This window comes from Dermacentor andersoni, chromosome 8 (assembly GCF_023375885.2).
Source record: "Dermacentor andersoni chromosome 8, qqDerAnde1_hic_scaffold, whole genome shotgun sequence".
NCBI classification, from domain to species: Eukaryota; Metazoa; Arthropoda; class Arachnida; order Ixodida; family Ixodidae; genus Dermacentor; species Dermacentor andersoni.
This window is the reverse complement of record NC_092821.1, coordinates 141,835,937-141,854,890: the sequence shown is the minus strand read 5'-3', so window position 1 is coordinate 141,854,890 and position 18,954 is coordinate 141,835,937. Positions and strand designations below refer to the sequence as shown.

Below are 18,954 nucleotides of genomic sequence, written 5' to 3'. Positions count from 1 at the left end.
GTTGAGACTCCCCTTTTTGTAACGCACCTCAAAGGAATATTGTTGCAAAGCGAGGCTCCAGCGCAGGAGGCGGCCATTTTTGGGAGAGATGGTCTGCAGCCATTGGAGAGGGCAGTGATCCGTTTCAATGATAAACCTCGAGCCGGCTAGGTAACATGACAATTTCTGAACGGCCCACACGATACACGCACACTCTTTCTCGGTGGCGCTATACGCCTGCTCACGACTCGTCAGCTTACGACTAGCATACAGGACGGGGTGTTCTACTTCTCCATTTTCCCGTTGGCACAGTACAACGCCCATGCCTCGCTCACTAGCATCACACTGAACAACGAACCCTTTTGTGTAGTCGGGCGATCGTAGCACAGGCTGGCTTGTTAGGGCGCTCTTTAGGGCGCTAAAAGCTCTTTCCTTTGTCTCATCCCAGACGACTGTTTGCGGCTCTGTCTTTCTTAGAGCATCCGTTAGGGAAGCCGCGATATCAGAGTACCTGGGGATGTACCTCTGATAGTAGCCGGCGACACCTAAGAACGACCGAATATCGGTCTTCGTGCGCGGTTGCGGGAAGTCTCGCACAGCGGCCACCTTTATTTCAGAGGGGCGGCGACGACCCCGACCAATCACGTGTCCGAGGTAGACAACCTCGGCCTGTGCTAACTGGCACTTGGGAGCCTTGACTGTCAAGCCCGCATCGCGCAGGCGGGTTAGCACTGCCCGCAAGTGCGCCATATGCTCAGGCCAGGATGAGGAGAATATCGCTACGTCGTCTAGATACGGTAAAGCGAATTCTTGCTGTCCCCGCAACACTTTATCCATGAGGCTTGAAAAGCAGTATGGCGCGTTCTTCAAACCAAAACTCAAAACTTTAGGACGGAATGTCCCCATTGGTGAAATGAATGCCGCATACCTACTAGCCTCTTCTGTAAGTGGAACCTGCCAATAACCCCTGACAAGATCTAGGGTGGAAATAAACTGAGCGCTACTCACTCTCTCAAGGCGCTCCTCGATGTTAGGGATCGGATAAATTTGATCCTTAGTGATGGAATTAAGCCTGCGGTAGTCGACGCAAGGACGAGGTTCCTTGCCCGGTACCTCAACTAAAATCAAAGGGGAGGTATAATCACTCTCACCTGCTTCAATAACACCGAGCTGTAGCATTTTCTTTACCTCAGCCTCCATAATATCGCTCTGGCGGGGTGACACCCGGTACGCCTTGGATCGTACTGGCTCTGGGGAGGTAAGTTCTATGTCATGAGTAAGGACAGAAGTCCTACCAGGCCTCTCAGAGAACAGACCTTGAAACTCTTGTAAGAGCTGGTGTAGTTCGGTTTTCTGCTCAGGCGACAGCGATGCTTTACTTATTAAGTCACTAATGACTTGATCGGTGTCTTTCCTGTTCGTCACTGAGCCTAGTCCCGGAAGCTCGACCGGAAGCTCTTCTAACTTTCCCGCATCGGGAATTTCCTCTCCAGTATCTGGTGCCTTTAACGCTACAGGCTCAATTTTATTCAGTTCGGGCGTGCTCTGAATACCAGCTTGCTGCGCCTCTGACCCTTTTTCATCGTTCAACAACGTCGGCCCCGCAACTACCGCCTTTGCAGCGAGCTCCCGAACCTTCGATCTGGTTAAGGCCTGAACGCTAGCCTCACCAAACAAAAGCCCCTTCTCGCGCAGGAGGTGATCGGACCTGTTCGAAAATAGGTACGGGTACTGGGGGGGGCAGCATAGATGACACTGCGGCCTCCGTCTCAAGTGCTCCGAAAGGTCCTTCAATAAGCACTTTTGCGACCGGCAGACACACGCTATGAGCTTCCACTGCTTGCTTGATCCATGCGCACTCGCCCGTGAACATATCGGGTTCTACGTAAGAGGGGTGAACTACATCCATCGTAGCTGCGGTATCGCGAAGCACTCGGCACTCTTTCCCGTTCACGAGGAGGTCTCGCATGTAAGGCTCGAGAAGCTTGATGTTCTCGTCAGTGCTGCATAATGACAAAAACACGACTTTTGGTTTTGTTTCTGGACACTGCGCCGAAAAGTGACCCGGCTTCTGACACGTATAACACACGCGCACTTGCCTCATCTCGAACCGCTTTCTGCGTTCGGCTTCGGCTGCCGCCGTCTCCTCACGTTCGGTCGGACACTGCGCCGAAAAGTGACCCGGCTTCTGGCACGTATAACACACGCGCGCTCGCCTCGTCTCGAACCGCTTTCTCATGGGCGTGAACTTCGGCCTCTCAAACTTGGAGCCAAATTCACCCTTTTGACCGTCCTTAGCTCCACGAGCCCGACGCGTCACAAACTCCTCGGCTAGCTCAGCGGCTCGAGCCACCGTACTAACGTCTGGCCTATCCAAGACCCAGTACCGCACGTTCTCAGGTAACCGACTATAAAACTGTTCTAGCCCGAAACACTGCAGAACTTTCTCGTGGTCACCAAACGCTTTCTCTTCTTTGAGCCACTCCTGCATGTTTGACATAAGCCTGTACGCAAACTCTGTATATGACTCACTTTTGCCTTTCTCATTTTCCCGAAACTTCCGACGGAACGCCTCCGCTGACAGCCGGTACTTTTTTAGCAGACTCGATTTCACTTTGTCGAAATCCTCTGCCTCCTCTCTCTCCAAGCGAGCGACTACGTCGGCCGCCTCGCCGGGTAGCAAAGTGAGCAAGCGCTGTGGCCACGTTTCCCGAGAGAACCCCTGCTTCTCGCACGTTCGCTCAAAGTTAACCAGGAACAAACCAATGTCCTCTCCAAGCTTAAACGGCCGCATCAGGTCAGTCATTTTGAACAATACTCGTTCTCCTGCACCGTGTGCCTGACTTCCATTACGAGCGCGTTCCATCTCTAACTCGAGACGCTTCATTGCCAAAGCGTGTTCGCGCTCTTCTTTTTCTTTCTGTTCTTTTCGTTCACGCTCATGTTTCTCTTTTTGTTCTTTTAGTTCGCGCTCCTGTTTCTCTTTTTGTTCTTTAAGTTCGCGCTCCTGTCTTTTTGCCGTCTCCCTCTCCTCAATGGTCTCAAGGCATTCCGACAGCTCGTCATCCTCAGCTTCTAACTCAAGAATAGCCCTTAGCAGTTCTGGTTTTCTGAGTTTGTCTGAGACATCCAGACCCAACTCTCTTGCAAGCTCCAGCAATTTCGGTTTGCGCAACGACTTCAAATCCATGGCTGCTCTGAATGCTGCTTTCTCTACTGCCTACTATTGTCTTGCCGCAAACTAACCCGGCAGCAACGACAACCACAATTACCAGCTCTGTTTCTGACACTAACAAAAGCCTGGCAAAACTCAGAAGAAGAAAGTCCCGCACTCACCAAACCTCGCAGCCAAGACTTCAGCGCAGTCGTTCCGCTGCAGGCAACCAGTCATCACACAGGGCTCGTTGCACTGCTCCCGGATGGTCGTTGTGCTGCTCAGCATACAGTCAACCGCATCTCTTCGCTGCTGGCCTCCGTTGTCGCGATCCCACCGCTGGCAACCAGATGTTGGGGTCTCGGTGCTGACGCCCGTTATTGCCAATGGGTCGCAAGCCCCAAGGGTAGCGTTGGCCTGGCGGCCTGGGGCACTGGAAACATCCGAAGGTCCCGGCAAAGCAAGAGTAGACTGGTAACAGAACAACTTGTTTATTCTAACATAGCAAAAGAGCGGCCGGTCAGGTCGACCGAAGTGGAGAGACGGGAGAGCACGTAACTCAACAGTACAAATCGGAGCCTCCCTCCTGGCGTCCGGGGGCAGCTGCTCTTATACTCTCGGCGTCGCGGGCCAGAAGGAAGGTCACGGGATGAGCCCACGCGACGGCGGAGCATGAGCCCACGACGGCGCGCACGGTCGAGCCGAGAGACATGCTGAACCGAGTGTAGTGACGCATCGCCAACCCGCCGACGGACAGACCTCCTGGCACCTCACTTGGGGAGCTCCGCTCCCCGGCTGCCGCGCTTTGACAAGCGTGGGCACACACACACACACGCACGCACGAAGACACGTGGCACTGAAACACGCCTGGACACGCTTGGCGGGGAGGCGTTGCGGCGGCGTCGAACGGCCCAAAATGTCCGCCGCTTTGAACGAAGCCCCGGCGTCCGTTGCATCCGCGCCGGCATTACCGCGCGTTGTAGGCGAAACGTAACAGCACTTAGTGCCGAGGAGACGAAGGCTTGCATAAAGCGTCGAGCGGCGCAAGAACAACCACAATCGGAGCAGGCAAGATAACATTTCACATCACGTCACGACTGTCGTATGCCGTCGATATATCATCGCCAAATAACGTCCACAAACGCAAACAGCAGACAAAGCTTCGCTTACGCCGATTCCCACAGTGCGGGGGATCTGCATATTTTTTATTTCCTTTTGCCTCTTTCTTCTTTAGAGTGAAGCTGTTAGCCTCTAGTTTGTCAGAACTTTGCGTGTCGATGTCCGTGGGCAGAAATGTGGGCCAATCTCGGAGGTAGCGCAATACCAGGCGGACCCCCGGCAGAGCTGAAGCAGGCTTCAAGCACTGAGCGAAGGGAAGTGAAAAGTGGATACATTCTTTGGAATCACGCATACAACGCACAAAACAGCATTCGTTTCAATAAAGAAAGAGCACAAAACAAACAATCGAACCTCATTACCGAGGATAAGGCCCTCCTGTAGACAACGCGAAGCAAGTAGCGCTGCCCGCATACGTTTCGCGGTAAAGATTAGTGTTGCGCAAGCCGCAGCAGCAAAGGCAGCTTGCGACGTAGGGGATGACGTCACTAGCCTTTCGTATATAAGAGAACCAGCCTAGAAACTGATTTCATTGTTGCTGCAGCACCGCTACGAGTAGTGAACGCATAGTTAGGATTCCCGAGGAGCTGCGTGAATACGAGGAGCGGCAAAGGGAAAAAGAAAATACATTACGACCATGGGTGGCGGGCTGTCAAAATTACCATTACTCCCACTAACACCATTAATCGAAATTACCATTACTAGCATTACTCTAAAGCAATAATTCATTGCATACCCCCTCAGCAGTTGCGTGCTTTCAATATTACTATTACTCCCACTAACACCATTACCCTAAATTACCATTGCTAGCATTACTCTAAAGCAATAATTTGTTTCGTACTCCCCTCAGAAGTTGCGTGCTTTCAAAATTACCATTACTGTCGTTAAAATAAAGCATTGCATACTCCCCTTAGAAGTCGTAGTGGTGGTTTTCAAAAGCTTCGCTGGCCAACCACTTTCGCATTGCCGGGATGACGAGTCAATTTTTTTTTTTTTTTACTTAGCAAAATAAATATATCTGCGAGTGATCTTTACAAGCCTCCATTGAAACTATCCTCTGTGCAACATGAATTTCATAAATTAAACGCAAGACGCGTTGAGAAATGAATCCGCTCCATTAATTTATTATTATTTGTGCTGTTATCGAAACCGAGATACAGTTCTTGCGGATGATTGTGTACTGCGTGCAAGGACATGTGGGGCGTTATTGTTTTCTATTGCCGGCCAACCCGGAGCGAAATAAGTTGAATTGAATTCTGGCGTTTTGGGTGACAAAACCAGGATTTCATTATGAGGCACGCCATGGTGGAGGACAGTACGGGATAGTTTCGACAACCAGAGGATCTGTAGCGTGGCCCCCATGCACGAGACACGGGCGTTCTTGTATTTCGGTCGCATCGAAACGCGGCCGCCGTGACCGGGATTTGATCCCCTGACTTCGCGCACACCAGCACAATAGGCGCCTTGTCCGTCGTACATGTTGTTCTTTTAGTCCTCGTCTTCGTAGCGCTCTTTTCGTCAAGTATGCAAAACCAGCGCAATAGTGCAGCCGCTAAGCCACTGCGGCAGGTAACCTGAAGCGCGTAGGAAATTGGTGTGTCACTAATAACACGTCCTCGAACATAAAGCAATAAGTGCACGTTAGCTTCTCTAGAAAAAATCAGCTACAGTACAAAATTAGGTATAAGTATTCGTTAAGTGGGCCAATAAATAAAAAAAAAATATGACTCAAATATTTAGATGTTATGCCGTCAGAGGATGGCTTTTGGTCATAACATGTTAATACCGTAGTTAGAAGTGCAGGGAATGGCCTTGGCTTCTCGCAACATAGTTTAAAACACGTAAGCGTTAAAGTAAAAAAAAAAACAGCATATAAAATACGTCCTACCAATTTTGTAGTATGCTTATCCCGTGTGGTATTCGTTTTATGATGTGCATATTAATGCCCTAGAAAAAAAAAAACTAATTCGTTACGGCAAGGTTGGTCATGGGCAGATACAACCGCTTACACTTCGAAAACTGTAAGAGCTAGGAAAAGGAGAACTTGACTGGATCTTTTTTGCTTTGAACAACGAAGTAGGTCACACCTTAAGCTGTTTTGTTCAATCTTCCATGATCATATGAGAATCTGCTCATCAGACTATCCGAAGTAGAACACTGCACGGGCCGGTTCTTCAGGCACGGGCCCAGCCAGAGCCCGAAAGTACCACGCGTTGGCTCCGCGAGCCTGGCCCCGTGCTTTTTAAACCTGGCCCAGTGCTTTTAAACCTGGCCCGGTGTTTTTGAACCTGGCCCATACCCGGCCAGGCCCGGTTCTGTTGGACCCATTAGCCCTTGAGCCTGTGCGAAGCTGGGTAAAGTTCTCTGTTATTGTGATGATACTCTCGAGTGATCAACGGTCGCTTCAAGCTGCATCAGAGCAGCTTTTTGCCCTTGCTGGCTATTTTAACTGTGAGAGAGATAAACATTTCATTTCATTACTAGCCGAACACGCACAAATTATTATGTGAATATTTGGTATGAAACACACGCACATTATACAATAGACAGCAAAATAGGGACGGATCAAGCTGGCAACAAGCCACCGGGAGTGGCACAACGCCTGCTTCGATTTTAGGAGCAAGATGTAGAAACGTACATCCGTTGATCACAACACTCGGACTTTTAAAGTATGACATGAGCGCCCGTGCTACATTTCCGAAATGGTTGTGCGGCAATATAATGTAGCGAAGGCATTGGTGAACACTCCCGTACACGGCGCCAGACATTTAATCTCACTGTTGAATCTCGTATCTTTCATTCCGATTTGCAGTCGTGTGACTCGAACCAGTGAATTTAGCGCGAATGCATATTTAAGTACGATATTCTACTGACTCTCAGGAATGCCATAATACACGGCCACTGGAAGCTTTTTTTTTTTTTCTCATTAAATGGCAATTCGTGTTCCGCAAGGCAAACGCTCCTGTGCAATCGCATTTTCACACGGTGCACGCCATTTTTATTGCGTCACTCGGCTTCATTAAAATGTCAGTTTTTTCAGTCGACAACATAGGCATCCTTGTTTCGTTAAATATGGAAATTTGGACTCTGTCTACCTTTGCTCCAATACAGTGCGCGTGTGACGCAGGCAATATGGTTCTTGTTATCCCGTCAGATCGGAATATGATCTGTTTGTTTGACAATGACAATGACAATGCTGTTTATTTTCGCAGAAGTGCAGTGTAAGTATATGAAGCTTAAGTACGTGTAAGCGTTTCGCAGGGAACCAACCTAGTGCTATAAAAACATATACGAAGCTCGTAACACGAAGGTTCAGCCACCTAACGCGCGGAAATAGGATTCAAGAGGAAAAATCCCTGAGACAATAAGAGTTTCTGTGTTCTGTTTTTCTTTGAACATTCATCTCTCCAATGTGGAGAAGTTTTGCAGCATCCGAGTAGGCTTAAAGTATTTATCTAAAAACAATTGAAACCTGAAAATCTAAAGTTACTAAATTAGATGGACTAACTATGCAATAAACTATCGCAGAATATTGAACTCGCTTGAGAAAATAATGAAGTAATGGAAACCAGTAGTGAGTCGCCCTATGCTCTAACACGCAAAAAAAGTTATAAATTAGCTTTTCAGAATTTGTGTAATACAACTTCATTTAAGTACTCTAAGAACGTGTCGAAAATTTATTTAATTTTTGTTATTCCCTTAAAATGATCACGCACAAGCAATCCATAGCGGCGCATCAGTGACTGCTCTCAAAAATCTACAAATTCTTGTGGCGCAACAAGATATTGCAGGCGACTCTGTCTCTAGGCACGTCTTCCGCTTTTGAAGAATGTACCCGGCTGTACCGAAACTCGTCTCATTGATTGCCCTTGTTGCTAGCCGAAGGATAGCTTGGATACCTGAAGACAGTATAGTGAATTTTTTTTTTTTTTGCTTTCAGTCTGCTATTAAGTAGTTTCCAATCTAGTTTGATTCGGTTCCGGGATGTTTAGCAACTCTCGAAGATGAGCGTACGTCGGCGAAACTAATACTGCAGTAGGTCAAACGTTATGCAGAACTGCTGGTGTAAAGCGTTGGTAGAAATGCAATTGTTAACATGCAGTACTCCTCTAATAATTTTTTTTCCGCGATAGCACTGACGCGACGCAAAAAAAAAAAATTTCCGAAGAGATTGTAGTTGGACAAAATGCCGCAAAGTGTCGCCACTGCTTCAGCTTCGCTGCTGCCATCCCCGACTCCCGTAATTCAGTCATTTGCAAACGTCAGAAGGTTGCGGATAAACCCAAGCTCTCTATATATTTTCCTTTAGTCTTCGATACACATCCCAGACAAGATCATGTATATGTATACGCCACGCTTGTTTCTCTCTTATTTTTCTGTTCTGTTTGCAGCTCGACATCATTGCCGATTTCCCAATGTGGAAGAAAACGGTGAACCAAAGCAAGGTCTGTTTCTCGGTCACCACGTCCATCAACTACGCGCACGCCACGTCTATCTCCATCGACTTCCACACTGAAGTTAACACGTGGCCTTTCAATGTGGTTCGGTTCCGTCGCTATAACGTGAGTCGACACTTATACACTAGATTTCTTTTGAAAAAAAAGGAGCAGGAGAAAAGAGGAGGGGCGTTTTCAGCAGACATTCCTCAAATCTTGAACGGCGGCCTTCTTGGCATTACACGCAACTTACACACGCATGTACTCGCATGTAGTTAGTAGCCAAGAAATGCGTTAGGGGAATTATTGGCTGTTTTATTGCGAGAGCAATTACATGGACACTCGAGGCGCATTTCCGCCGTCGGCGTCGCCGTGAGGTTCCACATGAGTGAAAGCTTGCGAGGGTGAGCCGGCGAACGAGGTTCAATCTCGCGTGCGCGGGCGAGCAACGCAGCCCGGATGCCAGCCCTCTCCCGTGGCGCGCGAGCGAGGAGGCTGAGGCGAGGGAGGAGGGGCGTTCTTCTCCGGCGGCTGCTACGGTGCCTCGATGTCCTCCTCGCCCGCCGCTCCGTACAGAGTGGAGACAACCGCGGCGTCTACTACGGCGTTGGCCCCGCGAGTCGCCGACACCGTAGCAGACGCCTTTGAGGGACGCCGTATAGGGACGCGTTGCCTTCGCTTGTGTGTCTTGAGAGCGATCCGCGACGTGGCCGTAGTGCGCTACTACGCGGGCCTCGTCTTCAAAGCGATCTGCGATGTCTGAGGAGTGCGTGTAGTGCCGGTAGCTTCGTCTGCGCTGTTCTTTCGACGTTCCGTTCGCGTTGAAGCGAGATATGCACGAAGGTGAATTGTCTTGCTGCTGCCGTGATTCCTAACTCCAGCGTTTTCACAGACAGTTTCCGCTCTCATGGAGCGAGATGTGTTCATGCTTACATGTGACCACGTGACACCGTTCCTGTTAATTTAGTTGAAACACGTTGGCAGGCTAGTTGGTTTGAATCCATGGTAGAATGTGTAAGCGCGACTGAACAAAGTCGTAGAAAGAAGCAGACACACAAAGACAGCGCTGTCTCTGTGTGCCTCTTTGTTTCTGCGTCCTCGTTGAGTCAGCCTTGCATATTCTATGATTGTTAATTTAGTTAGTAAGCGAATGTTTACAAGTTTATACGGCCGATAAAACTACTATCCTGACGACCGCGTTTCTCACCTGAAGGCCATCAAGCAGGCCGAAGATGCCGCCAAGGGCTCGAGGCCGTCATCTAGGTAGGGAGGCCTAGGTCTCGCAAATCTGTTGTACTACAATAAAGTACATTCCTCTTCCTCCTTATCTTGCAACTTGATCCATGAAATTTCTCATAATTGCCTTCAAAACACATTTTGTAAATTTTTCTTTGTGTGTGTAAGTGCGTGCATTGCCCTGCCACTATTTCTTTTATATTTGTATTACACGTTTACAATGAGAAGTTATTGTGTTTGTTGTGTGGTTCGCTCTTTGCTGCAGCGCGTGTTCTTTGTTTTTTCGAGTCTTCCTTGTAAATAGCTTTGCCCTGTGCTGTCTCTTCTTGTGCGTACCGCTGTACGGGTGTATACACGGGGGAAGGGAGCACCGTCAAGCTGCGACTTAGCGGCTTTTCTGTCCCTTCAACGCAGCCGTGTACCTATGCATTCATGTCTGGAATAAAGACTAAGACTCACCTGAAATAGCTCATCAAAAAAAGCTTTGCTATAAAGCGACGCAATAAATCAGTCGAGACTAATAAAGCATTGTTTGAGAACGCTGCAGGCAGTCATTTCAAAATAATAGTTTGATTATTAGATGAGAAAATGGAGGTCGAAGTATCAGTATTCGAATTTCGAAACCCCGACGCCAATACGTCAGTGTGACGTCAGGGATTCCAAACCATGTTTTCGCATTAGGGCCGCGTTGGCTGAGTAAAGGTTCCCGAAACTTGCCATGTTTAATCTTTGGTTCATTTAGAACGCAATGTGGTCAATCTGTACCGCTGTATAATTAGGCAAGCCCTAGAATATGCCATCAAAATTCATGACGTCACAGCGGCCAGGTGCGGGAACTTCGAGGAGGCGTCGCCACCAGTCTTTCGTTCTTGCGCTTTTTCTGGTTAACCAGTCGTCTTATCGTGGAAAGAGGGGGCGTTTTCGGTTTCATAGAAAGGTAATTTACTGATGCAGAAGTCATTTTTCTCTTTAGTGTCCCTTTAAAACGAACGAAAATATTGATACATGCATATTGCGTGTTTCTTGTGACCGATGCCCGAGGGCGCCCCGACGAAGACGACGAACGCTCTCTGGCTCTCGAGCTGTCGGCTCAACTGGCCAGCGCTGCAGTTACCTTTTGTAAACATACTTTTGTAAACAGTCTCCAGTCTTAATCCTTTGTTCGCGCAACAATATAATTACGGTCTGCAAACGTGCGAATGCCAACCAATGTTCTGCCTATGAGCACGCCTTCGGGAGATTCCCTAACGTACACGAAAACAACTTTTCACGGATCCGTGGCTCTTTCTTGAGGCAAAGTGTCTATTGCGTCATGAACGCATTGCTTTTGTGTGTGTGGCCCTCAGTTCACAGGCAAAAACGACGGGAACAAAAAGCTAAACGTGGACGACATGGAGATGCACTACCGGTTTGAGACCAGGACCCAGACCCACATGTGGGAGCACACTAACAGTGCAGGCAGATTTGAGGTCTTCCTCTACGACAATGCTGACACTCTGGCCCCCAAGGTACGTGCACGTGACCTCCGCTGCATGGTGTTGACATTGCGCTACCTCAAGGGAAGGTATTTATCTATCGTCTATTTATCTAGATATGTGTATTTTTATCTGTCTATCTATCTATTTATCTATCGTCTATTTATCTAGATATCTGTATTTTTATCTGTCTACCGTCTATCTCTCCATCTATCTAAACGAGAAGGAAGGGGATTCACCGAGGGGCCCGATTTTTTTATTAGTCATATCATAAGCAGCCAACAAACACTGACACCAAGGAGAACATAGGGGACATTACTTGTGCTTAATAAATGAAATAAACAAACGATAAATTAATGGAAATGAAAGCGGATGAAAAAAACACCTTGCCGCAGGTGGGGACCGAACCCACAACCTCCGCATTTCGCGCGCGATGCTCTAACAAATGAGCTATTGCGGCGCCGTTTCCCCGTTTACTTTCTTGGGGTATTTATGTTTCCTAGTAGAACCCTGGGAGTGTTAGCCAGCGCCACCACTCGCAGACCTTGGCGGCGGACGTGGAACGTCCTTTCTGCCGCAGGCGTCACGAGAACGTGATCTTTTTGGGTGAAGGCGACTGGTCAATCAACCCACACATGCTACCTGAAGGCATCAATGTTATGGATTCGAGACCATCGTTATGTAATAAACAAGAAGCAAGGGTATTAACCGAGGGGCCCGATTTTTTGTTAGTCATATCATAAGAAGCCAACAAACACTGGCACCAAGGACAACATAAGGGAAATTACTTGTGCCTAATAAATGAAATAAAGAAACGATAAATTAATGGAAATGAAAGTGGAGGAAAAAACAACTTGCCGCAGGTGGGGACCGCGAAATCCAAAGGTTGTGGGTTCGGTCCCCACCTGTGGTAAGTTGTTTTTTCATCCACTTTCATTTCCATTAATTTATCGTTTCTTTTTTTCATTTATTAGGCATAAGTAATTTCCCCAGTGTTGTCCTTGGTGTCAGTCCTTGTTGGCTTCTTATGATATCATCTGTCTAGCTATCTAAACATGTGGATCCAATATAAAATAGAACAGAACTGAAATTAAGAGCTATTGTTGTGATGAAAAAAAGCGTGTCAAAACCGTCGACATGAAAGAGGACGTTAGGCACGTAGTACATGCACGAAGATTGTGACAGTAAATGCGAGGCGATGTCATAATCGCGCGATGATTTTGTATCATTTCCTTGGTTTCATTGTCAGTTCTTCGATTCTACTTCGGACCCTCCATTTACTGCTTTCATGTGGAGCCTATTCAGACGCTTCTTCTTTCAAGTGCACCTTCAGTGAAGCAATTGAAACGTGAAACTTCGAACACGTGGCAGCTGGCACCTTTCTTTCTTTCTTTTTTATTCCGAAGCAATACTACTTTAGGTCGCACTTCAGCCCGTTCCGTGGCGAGGCGGTGGTAGGCACCATTGACCTTTAGCGTGACCTCGCTGCGTGACGTCACACCACGTGACCTAGAGTGACGTCACACCAGCTGTGTAAAAACGGGGCCCCATCTCACGCCGTTGCGAGGAGAGGCGGTAGCCACCATTGGCGGCCTAACTCCCGCTCCTATCACCAGGGGCGCGGCGCCCGAGTCATCCTCGCGTGTCGCGACATCAGCAGCGGCCTCCTCGCAGCCGCCGACGTTCGGCGGGTGTCGAGCATCGAGAACGTCGTCATGCGCTACTTGGACCTCTCGTCCTTCAGCTCGATACGGGCGTTCGCCAACGGCGTGCTCAAGTCCGAGATGCACCTGGACGTGCTGGTGCTTAGATGATTCACTGTAAGCCGTAACACTAGCATAACCCAAGACTACCACCAGCCATACTACCAGCTGATCCGAGAATAACACACTATTGCTTCGCAATCTCCAGGCTTAACCAAGCTAAGCCACGGCCGTTTTTTTTTTTGAGCCACTGGTGAGCACTGAAGACACCGCGAGCTATCGCAGTTTTATTTTTATTTTTTTGGATCACGTGAAAGCGACAAAACCTTTTATGCATAGTGGCTGTATTTAGGGGCTTTCAATGCTCAGCCAGCGCTGACCGGAGGCGCAAAAAAGCGTCCGCTGCCTAGCGGTAAGTGCATCGCCTTTCATTCGCTGAAGCACTTCTGCGTTGGCGTTGTCTTCTTTAGCGTCGACTTTGGTTGACACACATTTCTTCCTTCTTTTCTTTTGATTTCTGTTTTTGCCGCGAGCCCAGACGGTCCTACTACCCAGAAGGTGAAATGCCTAGTGCAACGTGACCAATTTTTTACTCTACTGGTGCCAGTTACGTCCGTACCTTTGATTTTACCTACCGTGCGACTAAGTCTCTTGCCTCGTTCAGACCTACGTTCGAGACCTATATTTTTTTTTCGACTCGCTAAAACGCGCTGGAGGCGTCAAAGGACCGTGCTTTTTTTTTCTTTAGTAAGAGGCCACATAGACACCCAGATCCGACGCGTCACACCCGTACGATGTGGCCACGGAACACCCTTTCTTCAAAGTGACGTCAAGGAAAACTTATGGGCAACCATCATCACCATCATCAGCCCATCTTGTGTCGAAGATGGGCTGATGATGAGGACGAAGGCCTCTTCCCTGCGATCTCCTATTACCCCTGTCCGGCGCCAACCGATTCCAACTAGCGCAATTAGCTATTTTAATTACTCTTATTAACGACATTTCACAGTCGTCGTTATGGCACTGAGGGGCACTGGCTGAAACTCTCAGGGCTGTGTTTGGTAAAAGCGCCAGTGCCGAACAAAGTGAGCGGAGCGAAAGTCGTTGTTGTCGTTGTCGTCGTCGTCGTTGTCGTTGTTGTTGTTGTTGTTGTCCGAAAGTCGCATCCCCCCCCCCACCCCACCACCCTCGATTGGCAGAGCATCACGTGCACAGTGCGAAGGTTCCGGGCTCAATTTCCCATTAGTGGCGAGTTGTCATTTCTTTCTGGTGTTGTTTCCTTTTTTATTCCTTAACTAAGAATACAAGACTTACTAACGCTTAAGGAACGCGTATTCGTTATTGTTTCTACATTTGTGAAGAAGGCAAAGAAAGTTAGTTTTCTCGGTGCTTTACTTGGCACTGTTGTCTATTGGGTTCATGTGGTGTTTGCTAGAAAACTCGAGCCTCTCGATTCCCCTTATTCTTCTAGACCTGTGCCTCTCAGTCTACATTTCAATACTGTAAAAAAAAAAAAAAAACGTGTGGGACAGCAGATGTGCGGGAGGCTGTGCACTCCATGAGCAAATCAGAATCAAGTTTATTAAGTTCATAGCAAAAAAAGAAATAATAAACAACGTGGAGGAGGTCCGAGGGAGGAGGTCCGAGAGCACTAGGATGAAGGGGGACCTCCTGTGCAAGATTATAAACAAACGTAGTGGCTAAACTGACAGCATTATAACAGCAGTAAACGTTGTTGTATAGACCAAGGAAATTCACGCAGAAGCCAAAACTCCAAACATAGAACATTATTCTAAAGAGATGAATATAAACTATAATAATTCAGTAAGTAAGAAAACAATCCCTTTTCTTTTAAAGTGCCATGTGATGAACAATGTTTGAGATAGGTCGTTAGAGTGTTACAAATAGCTAAAGCAGAAAAATGTGCGGTGCGTTGACAGACCATAATAAGTCCGCGTTACAGCTAGCGAAAAATTTCAGTCTGACGCAAATCTAGCAGGATTAAGTGTTGAGAAGACCAACAGTACAAAATACACTTGACGGTACGAGATCATTCATTGACTTGAATAGGATATTGTCGAAATGATATTTAATTAAACTAGAAACTGAGATTTTATCAAAACTATATATGAAGCCGCGAAAGGGCACTGCTGCAATATGAACTAAACGTCAGTATTCTCGTGGCTTGTTTTTGTATGTGCTGCATAAGGGATGGAGTACCTTTTGCTGGACTATTACTTTCGGTCTTAAATGTTTGACTCCGTCTTCAACACTCTCCTTCTCCCTTCACAGTGCGGTGGTTATTCCTGCGGAAAACAACGAAAGACTACCCCTTCAAAGAACGCGAGAACTCGCACACACAATCTCACGTATCTCATGAGCAGTTACTCCTCTCTCTCTCTCTCTCTCTGTGTGTGTGTGTGTGTGTGTGTGTGCGCGTGTACAAACAATAATTCAAGCAGAGATGTGCGAACAAACATGTATGTGTAAGCTAAACAATTAAAAAGCCTCCCATTTACAATTTCTATTATAAAAATGAACGAAGTAAGGGTGAACAGTGAGCTTAATTTGTCGCGCTCATTTACGAGAGAAAACTTTGAAAAAGATCACTGCAGGTAGCAACAATGCTAACAAAATTTAAAACAAGATTACAACAAAATATTACAGCAAGATTGTAATGATTTTGCGGTAGTTTAGTGAAAATGAAAGTACCCTAGTAATACGAATGTATTCGATTCCTTAATTTCTGAACGTTACACGAAGCCCATTTTCTTGAACGTCAGTTGTTTTGACTATATTTCTAGGAATATGATTTCATTTCGAAATGGCTAAGTAGTGAAGGAATGAAAACTGCAATAGCTTAGTTCGTGAAAATGCAGGTTCGACCTTACAGACGTGCTAATTCATGGGATTGTCTTTTTTGGTGGGTATGTGTACATCCGAAGAGAGATTAGAATGGAGATAAAGCAAAGTAGACGCCAGGGCTGACTGCGGGAGGTGCGTGGTTCGAACCCTAACGCCGCACGCCCACCGGCTTATAAGACGGGTACAAGCAGCGTGCAGACAAGGCACCCGGCTTTCCAGGGGTGTGTCGTTCGGAGAGGTTCGTTTAGGTCACTACGCCTGCTTTGCAAGAATACAGGAAAAAGCGCTAAACCTTTTCAAAAAAGAAGTTCGACGCTCCCATGCCGCCAACTTGCTAATACGTGGGTGTCTTTCGGAGTGTCTGGAACTCCCGTAGTTGCTGAGCACATGGTTGCGAGCGCGCTTGTTTTCCTATTTCCCGGATGCGCAGGACATTTGACTCCAGGATATTTAACTCCAGGATATTTAACTCCAGGATATTTAACTCCAGGATATTTAACTCCAGGATATTTAACTCCAGGACATTTAACTCTAGAACATTTAACTCCAGGACATTTAACTCCAGGACATTTAACTCCAGGACATTTAACTCCAGGACATTTAACTCCAGGACATTTAACTCCAGGACATTTAACTCCAGGACATTCAACACCAGGACATTCAACACCAGGACATTCAACTCAAGGACATTTCTCTCCATTTAACACCAGGTCATTTACCTCCTGGACATTTAACTCCTGGACATTTAACTCCTGGACATTTAACTCCAGGACATTTAACTCTAGAACATTTAACTCCAGGACATTTAACTCCAGGACATTCAACACCAGGACATTCAACACCAGGACGTACAACTCGAGGACATTTCTCTCCAGGACATTTAACACCAGTTTGATGAGTTACTTCCTCCAGTGGAGAGTGCTCGCTCCGGTGAAACACGATGCAATGCGGCTCCACCTGCGAACACGAGAATTGTTCACACAAGCAGTCAAATACGGGGCGAACAGTTACTCGCGATAGGGAGTTTCACGAACTCCCCTTGTTCCTTGAGTGCATCGCAACCGATCCTAAAAGTTGTCCCACACATTTACGTTCCCTAGATGGTAGTGTGGAGGCATTTAACTCCAGGACATTCAACACCAGGACATTCAACACCAGGACGTACAACTCGAGGACATTTAACTCCAGGACATTTAACTCCAGGACATTTAACTCCAGGACATTTAACTCCAGGACATTTAACTCCAGGACATTTAACTCCAGGACATTCAACACCAGGACATTCAACACCAGGACATTCAACTCAAGGACATTTCTCTCCATTTAACACCAGGTCATTTACCTCCTGGACATTTAACTCCTGGACATTTAACTCCTGGACATTTAACTCCAGGACATTTAACTCTAGAACATTTAACTCCAGGACATTTAACTCCAGGACATTCAACACCAGGACATTCAACACCAGGACGTACAACTCGAGGACATTTCTCTCCAGGACATTTAACACCAGTTTGATGAGTTACTTCCTCCAGTGGAGAGTGCTCGCTCCGGTGAAACACGATGCAATGCGGCTCCACCTGCGAACACGAGAATTGTTCACACAAGCAGTCAAATACGGGGCGAACAGTTACTCGCGATAGGGAGTTTCACGAACTCCCCTTGTTCCTTGAGTGCATCGCAACCGATCCTAAAAGTTGTCCCACACATTTACGTTCCCTAGATGGTAGTGTGGAGGCGGCACCTTTTGTTGGAGAAACTGCTTCTCCAGCATTTAACTGTAGCTTTGTGTTACTCTCGCGCGAGATAGTGCGTTTGGTCTAATGGAAAACGAGACAGGACTGCTCCACCATAGAGCACGAAAGCTCTCGCACAGGACATCGATTATGGTTGAGCGGCTGCTCCCGCTCATAAAGACTTTGTTCGCTCTTGCTCTCTGATTGCACTTGGTCCAGCGCACTGTCCAACACGGTCCCGCACTTTTAGACGAGAGTGCTGGCAACTCTCTTGCGGGAATGAATACTATTCCACTTTCAAGAGCTACATACTCGATGAATTGCTCCCATACAATGAAGTACGAGTCAAGCGCATTCGTACGAATAGTAAGATTACTCTCGCAAATAAAGGTAAATACGGGATTAAGCACTTACTCCCGCTAAAGAACTTACCGGTGCTGCATGTTATACACAACTCTAGCGCTCAATTTGTATGCTGCACTATATCTGTACGTATGTCCACTGACGACGATTTTAATATATAGCGACGTTCTAGTTTAGACCGTCGTGGTGAGGTTGCGTCAGATGAGATATCACTTCGTCGCAGTTGGCACAAGCATTCTGACCGACTCGTGGCCACCAAATGGCACCGTTTGCAGATCGAAAGGCTACTGGACGCTTGGCCAGACGACAAGTGCGTCGTTTTCGACGACCTAGGCGAGGACAGCATGGAAAGCGGATTCACGTTCGATAACCAGACGGTAAAGTTCGAAAAATTCGGGATGTTCAACGTCGTTTCCGGGGCCATGATCAAGAGATACGGCGGAACCGCCTTTCCGGAATCGTATCATCAGAAGGTACCAAAGTTAACTGGTAGTGGATGAGGCTCAGAGCAAATTTGAAACGAGAAGAAAGAGGCGACCGTGCACGCGTCGGACAAAAATCATCTGCCACAAATAAACTTTCTTTTTTTTTCTTCATTTTGTCTCTTTGTCACGTCAGTTGCCACAATAAACGGAACTCTTGCGCACGCAAGCGCACGCACACAAAAACGCTTGCGATCCCAACTTCACATGTATGGCGCACACAGTGGCTCGGTTATTGCCATAGCAATTGCACGGACACTGCAGGCGCTTTTCTGCCATGGTCGTCGTCGTCGCCGTGATGTTCGGTATAAAGTCCAAGGGCGATAATATCGTCCCCACGCGCCGTTTGATATATGTGCGAGTGAAAGCGTGCGAGGGTGAGTAGACGACGGCGGCTCCGCTTAGCGCG

The 18,954-nt window shown here is 47.4% G+C and overlaps 1 protein-coding gene across 1 annotated transcript in view; it reads left to right on the top strand.

Annotated features, from left to right (window-relative positions):
* The window catches only part of LOC126526076 (uncharacterized), a 78,463-nt gene extending 59,816 nt beyond the window's left edge, over positions 1-18,647 (top strand). The window contains exons 12-14 of the mRNA XM_072284135.1: positions 8,641-8,811; positions 11,268-11,429; positions 18,339-18,647. Coding sequence (XP_072140236.1) covers positions 8,641-8,811; positions 11,268-11,429; positions 18,339-18,563 — 558 coding nt within the window. The 3' untranslated portion in view covers positions 18,564-18,647. The remainder of the gene's footprint in view (positions 1-8,640; positions 8,812-11,267; positions 11,430-18,338) is intronic.
* The last annotated feature ends 307 nt before the right edge of the window (positions 18,648-18,954 follow it).